This window comes from Cnephaeus nilssonii, assembly GCF_951640355.1.
Source record: "Cnephaeus nilssonii genome assembly, chromosome: 6".
NCBI lineage: Eukaryota > Metazoa > Chordata > Mammalia > Chiroptera > Vespertilionidae > Cnephaeus > Cnephaeus nilssonii.
The window spans coordinates 98,413,147-98,428,087 of record NC_137077.1 but is presented as its reverse complement, the minus strand read 5'-3'; the positions used below and the strand labels follow the sequence as shown (position 1 = coordinate 98,428,087).

The 14,941-nt window shown below is 37.4% G+C and overlaps 1 protein-coding gene across 4 annotated transcripts in view; it reads left to right on the top strand.

The window, feature by feature from the left end:
• The window catches only part of KATNAL1 (katanin catalytic subunit A1 like 1), a 114,715-nt gene that overhangs the window by 4,593 nt on the left and 95,181 nt on the right, over positions 1-14,941 (top strand). For all 4 annotated transcript variants that reach the window (XM_079773958.1, XM_079773960.1, XM_079773959.1 and 1 more), the window contains exons 2-3: positions 6,761-6,936; positions 9,073-9,233. In XM_079773958.1, the coding sequence (XP_079630084.1) occupies positions 6,775-6,936; positions 9,073-9,233 (323 nt within the window). In that variant the 5' untranslated portion in view covers positions 6,761-6,774. The remainder of the gene's footprint in view (positions 1-6,760; positions 6,937-9,072; positions 9,234-14,941) is intronic.

Genomic DNA, 14,941 nt, shown 5'->3' with positions numbered 1-14,941 from the left:
AGCAACAGGTGAGAGCCAAGATAGGGCTCCCGTTAGCTCTCTGAGAAAAGGGTGCCTTGGAGACAGGTTCAGCGGGTTAGCCCAGAATGCGTTGCTGCTGCCTATTGCTCCCCTGGTTGCAAGTCTCCAGGGGACCCTTAAAGTTTAGGACAGTGGTCGGCAAACTCATTAGTCAACAGAGCCAAATATCAACAGTACAACAATTGAAATTTCTTTTGAGAGTCAATTTTTTTAAACTTAAACTTCTTCTAATGCCACTTCTTCAAAATAGACTCGCCCAGGCCATGGTATTTTGTGGAAGAGCCACACTCAAGGGGCCAAAGAGCCGCATGTGGCTCGCGAGCCGCAGTTTGCCGACCACGGGTTTAGGAGCTCCCTGCCTGAGAGGGAAGAAAGGCATGGGTGTGCTCCTGGGAGGGAGTGTTCCACCCCAACTTTTTATTTTAATGAAGCATGACTACATATAAAAGAAAGAGATGAGGCAGTAACAAAAAAGGTTTGTAGGTTGTTTTATTTCGTTTGTTTGCTTTAAGGTTGATAACATGCTATTAGGGGAAAAAAACCAATGAAAAGGAAATGTTTGAAGATGTAGAGGATGAAAGGAGAGGAGAGAGCTGATAGAGGTCCCCCAAAATGTAAGAAAGGACAGGATGAGCAGGGTGAAACAATTAATTTGTTGCATTTTGTAAGTACCAACTAAGTGCTAGCTGTGTTCTTAGGCAGAGTGCTGGTGTCGATAGGAGGTGAATTGCACTGAAAAGGAAGAAGAGGTGAGAATACTGGTAGTTAGGATATTTATAGGTTGGGTGGTGAGAGGTGAGCTAGTTCAAAGCTTATGGTGTCTAAGAGGTGGATAGGAATAAAGGTTAACTGGTGAGGGAAGAGATTGGGGTTAGGAAAGGATAATGGTGGGGATTTGGCATAACCATGGTGGAAAAGGGACTGAGTTAGCACAAGGAAGAATTGTTTCACTGAGCCGATACTAGAAGTCAGTAATTTTCAGTGACAGCAAAACATGAGGTTGTGTGATTGTTTTCTTTAAATCTTAATTGATTGATTTACTAAAGGAGAGCTTAACATATTGAAGAAACCAGTAGCCTGTTGTGCTACTGAGAAGAGAATCCAGACCACGAACTTATGATTGGACCATTCCTCAACAATTTTGGATTTATTCATTTAACATCATTGTTGTCTATTTTGTGTAAATATCAGAGTAAAACTAGATAGGCCCTTGCAGACAGTTTGAATGAATACTTTGCACTGTTTTCTCAGCATGTGTAATTGAATTCTTTTATAGAGAATATTCTCCGGGTGCAGTGAAAGGGGTCAGGGAGATCTGTTGTCTAGTTCTGGGACTACGGCTTATTTTCTGTGATCATGGGCAAGTTTCCAAACCTGTACCCATACTCAAAAAGATGTAAATACTTTATATTTTACAAAATGAAGGTAAACCCTCAGTGCTCAATAACTGCAGATCTTTCTCTTGCCCATCTCCCCCTCCTTATCAACAACATGGCAGGATTGTCATTTCTGTTGGCAAAAGACCACGTTCTAGGACTTTACCTTACTATATGAGTCAGGTAGAACAGGTAGTAGTTACATTACAAAATGATCTATAAAAGGATTCATCAATTATTCTTTTTAATAAGGCTTCCTTAAACACTATAAAATGTTATTTTATAGTCCATCAATAGTAGTAATGTCTTTGACTTGGTTTTATCTTCAAAGAAACAGAGTTCCACTATGTGATTTGAGATCCCAGTAGCTCTAAAATTGTTCGATTCTCTGACGACATCTCATTTCTGGGCTGATTTATATTATGATTTCACTAATATTTAAGCATCTATTTGTAAATTAAAATATATGTATATTTTAATATACTCAGCATTATCTTAAATACTTTCCTAGGTAACCATAGTTATATATGGTAGCCCTAGTGAAAGTATGAAAGGAAACCATCAACAAAATGAAAAGACAACCTACTGAATGGGAGAAGATACTTGCCAATGATACATCCAATAAAGGGTTAATATCCAAAATTTGTAAAGAACTCATACAACTCACCCCCCACCCCCCCAAAAAAAGAACAGTCCAATTAAAAAATGGGCAAAGGACCTGAGTAGACTCTTCTCCAAAAAGGACAGATAGCCAGTAGACATCAGGGGATTCTCAATGTGACTTGTCATCAGAGAATTTCTAATTGAGACCATCTCACACCTGTCAGAATGGCTATCAATAAATCAGCAAACAACAAGTGTTGGTGAGGATGTGGAGAGCAGGGAACCCTCATGAACTGTTGGTGGGAATGCAGATTGGTGCAATCACTATGGAAAACAATATAGAGGGTCTTCAAAAAATTAAAAAGGGAACTGCCTTGTGACCCAGCAATTCCACTTTTGGGTATGTATCGAGGAAACAAAAATCACTAATTCGGAGGAATATGTGCACCCCTCTGTTCGTTGCAGTGTTGTTTACAGTGGCCCAGGTGTAGAGGTAACCCAAGTGCCCATAGACAAAGGAATAAAAAGTGGTGGTGCATATATACGATACATATTACTTGGCTATAAAAAAGAATGAAATCTTACCATTTGCAATAGCTTGGATGGACTTGGAGGGTATTGTGCTGGGTGAAATGGATCAGTCAGAGAAAGACAAATACCCTATGACTTCACTTATATGTGGAATCTAAAGAACAACATAAGTGAACAAATAAAATAAATAGACTCATAGATACAGAGAACAGACTGATGGTTGCTGGTGGGGGATTGTTGTGGGGACTGGGTGAAAAAGGTGAAGGGATTGAGAAGTTAAATTGGTAGTTACAAAATAATCATGGGGATGTAAAGTACAGCATAGTGAATATAGTCAATAAAATTGTACTAACTATCTCTGGTGCCAGGTGTGTACTGGAAATACCGCTTTATAAAGTATATGATGATTGTCTCATCACTATGCTGTATTCATAAAATGAATACAAAGTAATAGTGAATGTAAACTGTAATTAAAAAATTTAAAAATTATATGATTGGTTTTAAATATAATAAAACACCTTACATTTTTGGTATAAACTCCAGTTGGGCATAATGCATTATCTTTTATATATATTACTGGATTAGCTAAAATTTAAAATTTTTGTATCTATGTTCCCGAAGGATATTGGTATATAAATTTCTTATAATGTCTGGTTTTGTATCAAGGTAAGGTTGGTCTTAAAGTATGAGTTGGATGTTTTTCCACCTCTTCTTTTTTGAGAGAATTTGTGTAAAATTGGTTTTATTTTTCCCTTAAATGCTTGGGAGAATTCACTAGTGAAGCATTTGGATCTGGAGTTTTGTTTTTTTTTTCCAGATAGATCTTATATTACAAATTGAATTTCATTGATTGCTGTAGGACTATTCTGATTAATTACTATATTTTTTCTTGAGTAAGTTTGGTATGTTGTGACCTTCATAGAATTTGTTAATTTCATTAAGTCCCCTTTTGCCTTTTAATATTGCTGAAGTTTGTAGTAGTAGCCCCTCCTTTATTCTGATTTTGGTAACTTATGTTTTCTTTCTCCCTTTCCTGGTCAGTGTCACTAGAGGTTTATCAATTTTAATGATTTTTCCAAAGAACCAGCTTTTGGCTGTGTTGAAATTTTCTGTTGTTTGTCTCTGTTTTATTGATTTCTGCTCTTAACTATATTATGTTCTTTCTTCTACTCTTTTTGGGTTTTAATTTACTTTTGTTTTCCTAGATTCTTATGACAAACGGAAAGCAGGAGTTGGCGAACTGCAATTTGGGGCCAAATCCAGCCTGCCACTTGTTTTTGTATCACCCATGAACTAAGAATGGTTTTTGCATTTTTTAATGGTTAAAAAGTCAAAAGAAGAATACTGTTTTGCGACATGTAAAAATTAAGTGAAATTCATTAATCAGTGTCCATAAATAAAGTTTTATCGCAACACAACCACATTCATTTGTTTACATATTGTCCATAGGTACTTTTGTACTAGAATGACAGAGTTCAGTAGTTGTGACAGAGACTTCTGTTTTATTCTCACTAGAGTCCCAGTGCATTAAATCCATGCACTCGGGGTGGGGGTGGGGGGGTGGGGTCCCTCAGCCTGGCCATTTCAATGCCAACTAATGTTGTTTGAAGTGATACGAAACTGTTTTATGTAGCTTTCCATGCAGTCAAAAGTTAAAGAAGTGAGATCTTCATTACCCCTCCCTCCCCCACACACACACTGGATTTGCAGTACATGTATTTTCTGTGTTCAAATTACAGTTTTAGCATCATTTTTCAGACTTTGATGCAAGTGCAAAGAATATTTTCATCTTACAAATTACATTTTACTGTGCAGGTGAGGCATTTCCTCCTAACTCAGTTGAAAGAGGTTAATCTGCAATGTATAATGACATGCAAAAGACAATATCAAAAGAATAGATTCTTTAAATGCCTTCCAAACAATGATTATGCTGAATGAAATTATATTCTTATGATTTGATATCAGTATGTGACAGTATCTATCTGGGTAAAAAGACATTTTCAAACATGAAATACATAAAATTTCATTAAAATCATTAATGTATGAACATTTGCATTTGATTTTTTAAAACATCCTCACCTGAGGATATGTTTACTGATTTTAGAGAGTAAGAAAGAAAGGGAAACATGGATTGGTTGTCTCCCATATGTGCACTGACTGGGGATCAAACCCAAAACCTATGTATGTACCCCCAACTGGGAATTGAACCCACAACCTTTCGGTGTACAGGACGACACTGCAAACAATTGAGCCATACTGGCCAGGGTTGCATTTGATTTTGATGTTCGGGAACAGTAACTTTGAATCCCCACTAAGTGAAATATTCATCCTCCACCAAAGAGTTTAATTTTTATTAGAAGACCTGTTTTACAGAAAGTTGTGCTCAACTATTATCAGTATATTTTGAATTTCATCAATAAAAATTGTGGAAATTTTGTCTCATTGTGTCACTACTTAAATAATGTCCTCAATATTGCCCGTTAGTCCTTAAAACCTAAAATATTTGCTGTTTGATCCTTTACAGACAAAGTTTGCTGACTGCTGCTTTACATCAAAGTATTTTTATTCTGCAAAGTTGTGTACCTGCACATAATAGCAGAATTAATGCTTCGTCTCACAGTGACTTTAAAAGAAAATATATAGAACAGTTTTGTTTCTATTGGATTTATTAATTGCAGATTGTTCACTGTAAAAAGACCTTCCTGCTTTGTGTTAATATTTAATTTGAGAAGAGGCTTTCTACGGTTCTATATTCTGTTATTAATCTACAGAATATTGGAATATCTTACCGTGTAAAAATAGTGTACAATTAGCTGCAATGTAATTCTCAAGTAACATAGATGATGCCTTCAGTGAATTTGTTCTTGGCGAAGGGGCAGATATAACATGCCAAAAACACATAAAGGAAACAGCTTTATTTTCAAGAAAGTACTGTAGTCCCTTAAAATGCCTAGAACTAGATGTGGTTAATTTTGAGGCAGATGTTAGAGCCCCTTAAGAATAGATAAGAGACAGAGAGGAAGAGCCAAACTATCCACACCAAACTCGAATTCCCTCAGGGCGGCATGGAAAAACTGCGATTTGATTTTCTCTTCTAAGGGTATTCATTGGTCTACTGTTTGAGGAAATAAGAACAGGCAATTTGGACTTCTTCCCAGGATGTCATTCTTCTGTATCTCTGTAGTTCCTACTCTTTGTAGTCTTTTTTTTTTTTTTTATAATATATTTTTATTGATTTCAGAGAGGAAGGGAAAGGGAGAGAGAAACATCAATAATGAAAGAGAATCATTGATTGGCTGCCTCCTGTACGCCCCCCACTGGGGATCGAGCCCACAACCCGGGCATGTGCCCCTGACTGGAATCGAACCTGGGACCCTTCTTCAGTCCCCAGGCCGACGCTCTATCCACTGAGCCAAACCAGCCAGGGCAGTAGTCTTGAGTGGAAAGTATTTCTGCATGGAAGTCTGGAATGATTCTGGGAGATGTTTAGAAAGTCTGGAAGAAAAGCTAGAATGATGGGCTGGGGAGCTTTGGTGGAAACCAGAGTTTCAGATGATGGTCTTCTAGCATCTTGTAGAATGGAAAAGATTAGTGATAGTTATTTGCACAGACAAAAAAGAAAAAGTGATAGAGAATGGCAGGATCATGGGTGATTACAGTTGAACAAAAAGAGCTCAGGTAGTTTAATTCATAGGATTTTGCTTAGAATTAAGTTGTATGGCACATTTAAAGGCACATAAATGATGCGTGGACACTAGGCTGATCTGTTAAAATGTGTTTCTTCAGTATGACTTTTTGTTTTTAGGTCAAAAAGTTTTAGTGAGAATTTCTGCGGTTTTAATGGACATAATTGGAAAATATGTGATATTCATATATTTCTACATTATCAAGAATAAATTGAAAGAAATTAAGCAAGATCATCTTTAGTACTATTATTGCAGCTTGTTATTACAAATGAGCAAGGAAAACCAGTACCTGTAACATGAATCAGTAGTTCAGAGCTGTGTAATTTCTCATTATTGTCTTGGGTGTTCTTTTCTGAACTCCTTTGTGCTGCCAAAATTAGAAACTTTGTTCAGTATTATAAGATGCATTCAGATAACCTCAAACAAAGAGAAAACCATTTTGACTTTCCATGCAGTTTTAAGCTGATATTTTAAAGAATAATAAAAAATATTTTGAAGTCAGTGCTGAAAACTTAATAAAAAGTCATTATATTTAATGTTTAGGTCTCTGAAAGAAGATGAACTTGGCTGAGATTTGTGACAATGCAAAGAAAGGAAGAGAATATGCACTTCTTGGAAATTATGACTCATCAATGGTATATTACCAAGGGGTGATCCAGCAGATTCAGAGACATTGCCAGTCAGTTAGAGACCCGGCTATCAGAGGCAAATGGCAACAGGTAAGGTCACATTATTCAGTGAGTCAGGGCAGCAGTCTATTCTTGAAAGATTGGAGCTTGAGATGTAAATAGTTCTTACTTGTCTGAATACTGAGGTATATTTAAGATGCACTCTGAATAGTTTTCTCTCTTGCCCAGATAATATTTTACATATTTTTTATTATTTCATGAGACATACTTCAAAGACACATAATCCTAATTGAACCTATTTTATTTTTTAAAAAATTTCATGATCAGTTGCCTAATTATGAGTACAAACTTTTGAAATAAATGATTGCTACTTGCCCTTTCCCCTTTCAGTTCTACATGTAGTTTGACCCATTTCATAAAACTTTTCTTTTAAGAAAGTTTATTCTTCTTTTGAAAGATTCCTTACAAATACAAAAGGGTCAGTAATCTAATAAAAAAACACTAATATATTTGCTGTCTCTTGACTATACAACTTGATTTTATAATAGTACAGTTAATAAAAACCTTGAATTATAATTTTCCACTTATTCTTAAAACTTAAAATCCTTTTAAAATTATAAGTACAAAGTCAAGTATTTCTTTGAAGTTTCCATTTTACGTACTAATGCCTTTTAAGTGTTTCTTCTAATTTTTCCACTAGTCAGAAATTGATGTTTTACTAAATTTGTAGAGTAAATTTGGCTTATTTTCTGACTTAAGTGTTACCAGATTATGTTGAGTGAGAACAATATACTTGCTCTAACTCAAGTTGAAATTTTTAGTTGTTTTCCTTTATCCTGCACCCTAGCCACAGATAAGAGTGGTTTATTAATCTAGCATGGAAATATTCTTGACACATTCTTAATAATATTAAATAGTTGCCATTTTTATTCAGATATTTCTATTGTTTCTTTCCATTAGGTTCTTGAAATTTCATTGCTCCAAGTATATCTTGTAATTGCATATATGAGGAGATGAATTTTTCCTAGTTTTTTTTTTTTGATTCTGCATCTCCTTAATATGTTCCTTTTGATATATATTAAATTGATGACTTAATATAAAGTGATGATTCTCTCTTCCTTCCTCTCTCTTTTCTTGAACAATATTACCTATTATTCAAGGTAAAGTTCAAGGCACATTTCTTATGCTCTGCTTTACAGTAAAGTGTGCATTCTGATAAAAAAAATTAGAATTGTTAAACTGAATTTATAAATGTTATTTTCAATCTATAAGTTATTTGCTTTTGAAAATTAGTTTTGGCTCAGAGTTTCAAAACACAAGAATTTCCATATACTAGGTGCTCAATGAGATTTTTTAAATATAGGAAAAATCTGGCCTTTGAGCCCAAAATAAACTTTGCCCAGGACTTGAAAGAATTTAACAAGGCCCAAAGAATTCAGATTTTAGATGAAGGAGAATTTAAATAAAAATTATAAGTGTGTTATTCATATAGTATTTTACCACTTCAGGCTTTCATATGCCCATGATAAGCAGGCATTTCATATTTAGTGAGATCTGGGACAGGAAATGCTGGTCAAAAATTTGGCTGATAAGTTTTTGGAAGCTAGCTCTGATCAGATAGCTCAGTTGGTTAGAGCATCGTCCCAATATACAAGGTTCCGTGTTTGATCCCTGGTCAGGGCACCTACAAGAATTAACCAATGAATGCATAAATAAGTGGAACAACAAATTGATGATTCTCTCTCTCTTCCTTCCTCTCTCTAAGATTAATAAATAAAATTTTTAAAAACTGTTTTTTGGAAGTTATTTCCAAGTATATAAAAATGATTTAGCATTAATATTATAGCTCTCTGGGACTGGCTAACTTGTTACTGAATTAGTTGCTTGTTTTAAATTATGTTCATGGTCATTACATTCCTTGGTAGAAATAAAGTTTCATTATGAAGGTGTATTACTAGTTCCCCTGTGAAAAGCTATTTAATTATGTCTTTTTTCAAACTAATTCCTACCCTTCTGTCTATATCACTTTAAATAGTTCTTTGTTTTTGAATATATATATATATATATATATATATATATATATATATATATTAATGACTCATGTTGTATACTTTGAAAAACATTTAAGGAAACTTGCATTCTATAGCAATTTATATAAACTTGAAATAATTTCTGGCATAAAGGCTATATATATATTTATTTTATTTTATTTTATTTTTTTTTAAGGTTCGGCAGGAATTATTGGAAGAATATGAACAAGTTAAAAGTATTGTCAACACTTTGGAAAGTTTTAAAATTGACAAGCCCCCAGATTTCCCCGTGTCCTGTCAAGACGAACCGTTTAGAGATCCTGCTGTTTGGCCGCCCCCTGTACCTGCAGAGCACAGGTAAATGGGACTTCATGTTCTCTTTAGGGACTTTTGTAGCTAATTAATATTCAGAGCAAAGAGAGTGAAGCTTTATTTGAACAAAGGATGAAAAGTCTCTTGGGAGGCATGTGAATATAATACCTGTGTATACTTTTTACACCTATGGATTTACAGAGTTTGTATTTGATAAAGAACAGAAGCCATATATCTTGCTTTTAGAATGTTTTGCTACTGTACTTATAACAATAGAAATCTATTAGTCCTAAAATTTTTCAGTTAAATGAAATATTTTAGATTTCATAATATCAGCATCAAAACTTGGATGGCTTTTTGCTTTAAAACATTTTTGCTTTGAAAGACACTTAACAACTTTAGATGAAATTATAGACAAATTGGATTCATCTGGTTGGGCTTACAGCCAATTTCCAGAATCTTAGTATTTACTATTTCTAAAAGGTTAAAGGTCAGATTCCCTAGTGTGGCATATAAAGCTCTTAAGTTTATCTCCCTGATGCCCAGTCTGTGCATCATCTACATAAACCTCTCTCTTCTCATTCTTTCCTGTCATCTTGTCTTTGAACAGTTCTTTAAAGAATACCCATAGTCCCCATCTAAGCAACTTATATTCATTAAGTCTCAGCTCAACTATATTTCCTCCTCTCTGTAGCCTTTTTTAAAATTTGCCCAGGCATGATGGCTTGTCATAGAGTTAGGTTGCATTTTTTGGTATCTTCACAAGATTAGGAGCTTTGCAAAGTCACCACTATGCTTTTTATTTACTCAAAACAAAATATCAAACTTGCATTGTCAACACAGGGTTTGGTCCTTAGGCATTCAGCCAACATTGAATGACTAACTCTATTAATTCCACAGATGAGAAAGTGAGGCCTGAGAGACTCTGACCAGTAAGTTAGGCTAGATTAGGATTTGAGTTTAGGTCTTTCTAGCTTTCATTTCCCTAGATTGTGAAGTGGTATTGTGGCCAGAGTGTTGTAAATAAGTTTCCCTTTGGTCAGTAGCTGTAATCCTGTGTTTAACTTGAAGTTTCCTAAAAGCATTTAAAAAACTGTGAAAAGTGCTTAATTTATTCCTTCAGGCTTTTACCCACTGAGTTAGGGATGGATTTATGATTTCCACTATATAAACACTAGATGATGATCCTTTTTTAAGGTCTACAACTGTGGTCGGCAAACTGCGGCTTGCGAGCCACATGCGGCTCTTTAGCCCCTTGAGTGTGGCTCTTCCACAAAAATACCACGGCCTGGGCGAGTCTATTTTGAAGAAGTGGCGTTAGAAGAAGTTTAAGTTTAAAAAATTTGGCTCTCAAAAGAAATTTCAATCATTGTACTGTTGATATTTGGCTCTGTTGACTAATGAGTTTGCCGACCACTGGTCTACAACAATATAGTGCTTTCCTCAGATGTAACTACCTTCAGGTGTTTTGGATTAAGGTAACCATTATCCCTCATAAGGCAATGTTTCAAGAGCCATAGGATTGTTACTATGGAAGTGCCAAAGTACATACTGAAAAAAAGAAATAATTTCATTTTTATCTATCAAAATTTGAAAATTTGTCTATGTATATATAACAAAATACCTCTTTTTTTTTTTCTGAAAGTCATTAATTCAGAAATATGCTTTGTTTAAAGCCAAAAGATGGCAACAATTGACATAAACATTGTGGAAATTTAAGGTGTAGAATGTATATTGCAGTAAGATTACCTCGATATCATAGCAGACACCTCTATCATGTCACATAATTATTATTTCTTTCTTCTGGTGGGAACAGTTAATATCTGTTTTTATGAGTTTGGCTGCTTATTTATTTATTTACTTTCAAATTTATCTTTATTGTTGTAAGTAATACAGATATCCCCTTTTACCCCGCATTGGCCCCCTCCATACTGCACCTACTCTCCCTAGGCCTTCACCACATTATTGTCTGTGTCCATGGGTTATGCGTATATGCATATAGGTTCTTTTGTTAATCTCTCCCTACTCCCACTCCACACCCCCACTTTCCCTCTGAGATTCATCAATCTGTTCCATGCTTCTATGTCTCTGCATCTATTTTGTTTGTTTGTCATTTTATTTTGTTCATTAGATTCCACAAATGGGTGAGATCATGTGATACTTATCTTTCTCTGACTAGCATATTTCACTTAGCATATTACTCTTCCAGGTCCCTCCATGCTGTCTCAAAGGGTAAGAGATCCTTTTTTTTTCTTTTACTGCTGCATAGTATTCCATTGTGTAAATGTACCACAGCTTTTTATCCACTCATCTGCTGATGGGCACTTGGGCTGTTACCAGATCTTAGCTGTTGTAAATAGTGCTGCTATGAACATAGGGGTGCATATATTCTTTTTAATTGGTGTTTTGGGATCTTATGATATATTCCTAGAAGTGGGATCACTGGGTCAAATGGCAGTTCCATATTTAATTTTTTGAGGAAAATCCATACTGTTTTTCATAATGGCTGCACCAGTCTGCATTCCCACCAGCAGTGAACTAGGGTTCCCTTTTCTCCACATCCTCACCAGCACTTGTCATTTGTTGGTTTGTTGATGATAGCCACTCTGACAGGTGTGAGGTGATACCTCATTGTTGTTTTAATTTGCATCTCTCAGATGATCAGTGACTTTGAGCATTTTTTCATGTGTCTCTTGGCCATCTGTATGTCCACTTTGGAGAAGTGTCTATTTAGATCCTTTGCCCATTTTTTATTTGGATTATCTTCCTTTTGTTAAAGATACTTCAAAGAAAGAGAATTACAGCCCAATATCCCTGATAAACATAGATGCTAAAACCCTCAACAAAACATTAGCAAATCTGATCCAGCAATATATTAAAAAGATCATACACCATGAACAAGTGGAATTTATTCCAGAGATGCAAGGCTGGTACAATATTTAGAAATCAATAAATCAATAAATACATTGCAAAAAAATTGAAAGACAAAAATCACATCCTATATAATAAAAGGCTAATATGCAAATAGACCAAACAGCAGAACGACCGGTCACTATGATACACACTGACCACCAGGGGGCAGATGCTCAATACAGGAGCTGTCCCCTGGTGGTCAGTGTGCTCCCATAGTGGGAGCACCGCTCAGCCAGAAGCCGGGCTCATGTCTGGCTAGCGCAGCAGTGGTGGTAGGAGCCTCTCCCACCTCCGCGGCTGCGCTAAGCCATCAGTCGGACATCCCTTGAGGTCTCCCAGACTGCAAGAGGGTGCAGTCTGGGCTGAGGGACCACCCCCCTCTGAGTGCATGAATTTCATGCATCAGGCCTCTAGTCCTATCTAATAAAAGAGCAATTTGCAAATTGACTGTACCCCCGCCATACACACAAACCATGCCCACAAGCCACGCCCACCAGCCAATCAGGAGCAAATATGCAAATAAACCCAACCAAGATGGCTGCAGCCACAGAGGCTTGGGTTTCCCCGGCAATGGAGGAAGCCAAGCTTTCCACCTGCCCTTGCCAGCCTAGGCCTCCACTCAAGGCTACAAAGTTTCAATGATAGAAGATAAATAAATCCAAACAGAAATGGTGGCAGCCATGGAGCTGGAAAGAGCAGGAGGCTAGGGTTGCCCCAGGCCATGGAGGAAGCCAAGCTTCTGAAGCCCTGGCAGGCCCAGGCCTCCGCTTAAGGCTACAAAGTTTCAATTATAGAAGATACATAAATCCCAACAGAAATGGCTGCCGCCACAGAGCAAGCAGGAGGCTTGGCTCCACTCCAGGCTGCAAAGTTTCACTTGTAGAAGATAAATAAATCCCAGATACCAGGGCCTCCGCTTGGGTCGCCAGGGGGTGTGGCCAGCCTGCAAACCACCACAGGCCCCTCGCCCAGGCCGCCCCATGCCCCAAGGGAACCCCCACCCTGATCTGGGACTCCCTTCAGGGCAAACCAGCTGGCCCCCACCCACGCACCAGGCCTCTATCCTATCTAATAAAAGAGTAATATGCAGATTGACCATCACTCCAACACACAAGATGGCTGCCCCCATGTGGTCAAAGATCCTGCCCCCATGTGGACACAGATGGCCAGCAGGGGAGGGCAGTTGGGAGGGACCAGGCCTGCAAGGGAGGGCAGTTGGGGGTGATCAAGCCTGCAGGGGAGGGCAGTTAGGGGTGACCAGGCCTGCAGGGGAGGGCAGTTAGGGGTGACCAGGCCTGCAGGGGGGGGGCAGTTAGGGGCAAACAGGCTGGCAGGGGAGCAGTTAGGCATCAATCAGGCTGGCATGGGAGTGGTTAGGGGGTGATCAGGCTGGCAGGCAGAAACGGTTGGGGGCAATCAGGAAGGCAGGCAGGCGAGCACTTGGGAGCCAGCAGTCCTGGATTGTGAGAGGGATGTCCAACTGCCCATTTAGGCCCGATCCCACTGGACATCCCTCGAGGGGTCCCAGATTGGAGAGGGTGCAGGCTGGGCTGAGGGTCATCCCCCTCCGTGCACGAAATACATATATATATATATATATATATATATATATATATATATATATATATATATATATATATCACATCTTCTTTATTCATTCATGTGTTCAAGGATGCTTAGGTTGTTTCCATATCTTGGCTATTGTGAATAATGTTGCAGTAAACATGGGGGTGCAGGTAGCTCTTCAATATCTTGTTTTCATTTCCGTTGGTTATAGACCCAAGAGCAGAATTTCTGGATCATATGGTAGTTCTACTTTTAACTTTTTTTGAGGAATTTCCACACTGTTTTCCATAGTAGTAGAACTAGTTTGCATTCCCACCAACAGTGCACAAGGGTTCCCTTTTTTCCACATCCTTGCCAACACTTCTCTCCTATTCTTGATGATAGTCCTTCTAACAAGTGTAAGGTGATATCTCATTGTGGTTTTAATTTATATATCCCCTATGACTAGTGATGTTGAACATCTTTTCATGTATCTCTTGGCCATTTGGATGTCTTCTTTGGAAAAATGTGTTTTTAGTTCCTCTGCCTATTTTTTAGACAGATCATTTTTCTTTTTTAAAAAATTAGTTGTATGAATTTTTATTTATTTTAGTTTTTGTTAATCCTCACCCAAGAATATATTTTCCATTGATTTTTGGAGAGGGTGAAAGGGAGGGAGGGAGAGAGGGAGAGAGAGGAGGGGAGAGAGAGAAAGAGAGAGAAAGAAACACCTATGTGAGAGAGACACAGATTGGTTGCCTCCCGCGCACTCCCTGACTGGGGTGGGAATTGAACCTGCACCTCTAGTACGTGCCCTTGAAGGGAATTGGTCTCATGAGCCTGTGTGCAAGGGTCAACACTCTAAACACTTAGCTACTCTGGTTAGGGATGTATGAATTTTTTATGTATTTTGGACATCAACCTCTTATCTGATATATGGTTTGCAAATATTTTCTCCCATTTGGTAGGTTGTCTTTTCATTTCTTTGGATTCTTTTGCTGTGATGAAGCTTTTTTTAGTTTGATGTAGTCCCATTTGTGGATTTGCACTTTTGTTGCTTTTGCTTTTGGTGTCATAAACATAAACAAAAATTGCCTAGACCAGTAGTCGGCAAACTCATTAGTCAACAGAGCCAAACATCAACAGTACAACAATTGAAATTTCTTTTGAGAGCCAAATTTTTTAAACTTAAACTTCTTCTAACGCCACTTCTTCAAAATAGACTCGTCCAGGCTGTGGTATTTTGTGGAAGAGCCACACTCAAGGGGCCAAAGAGCTGCATGTGGCTCACGAGC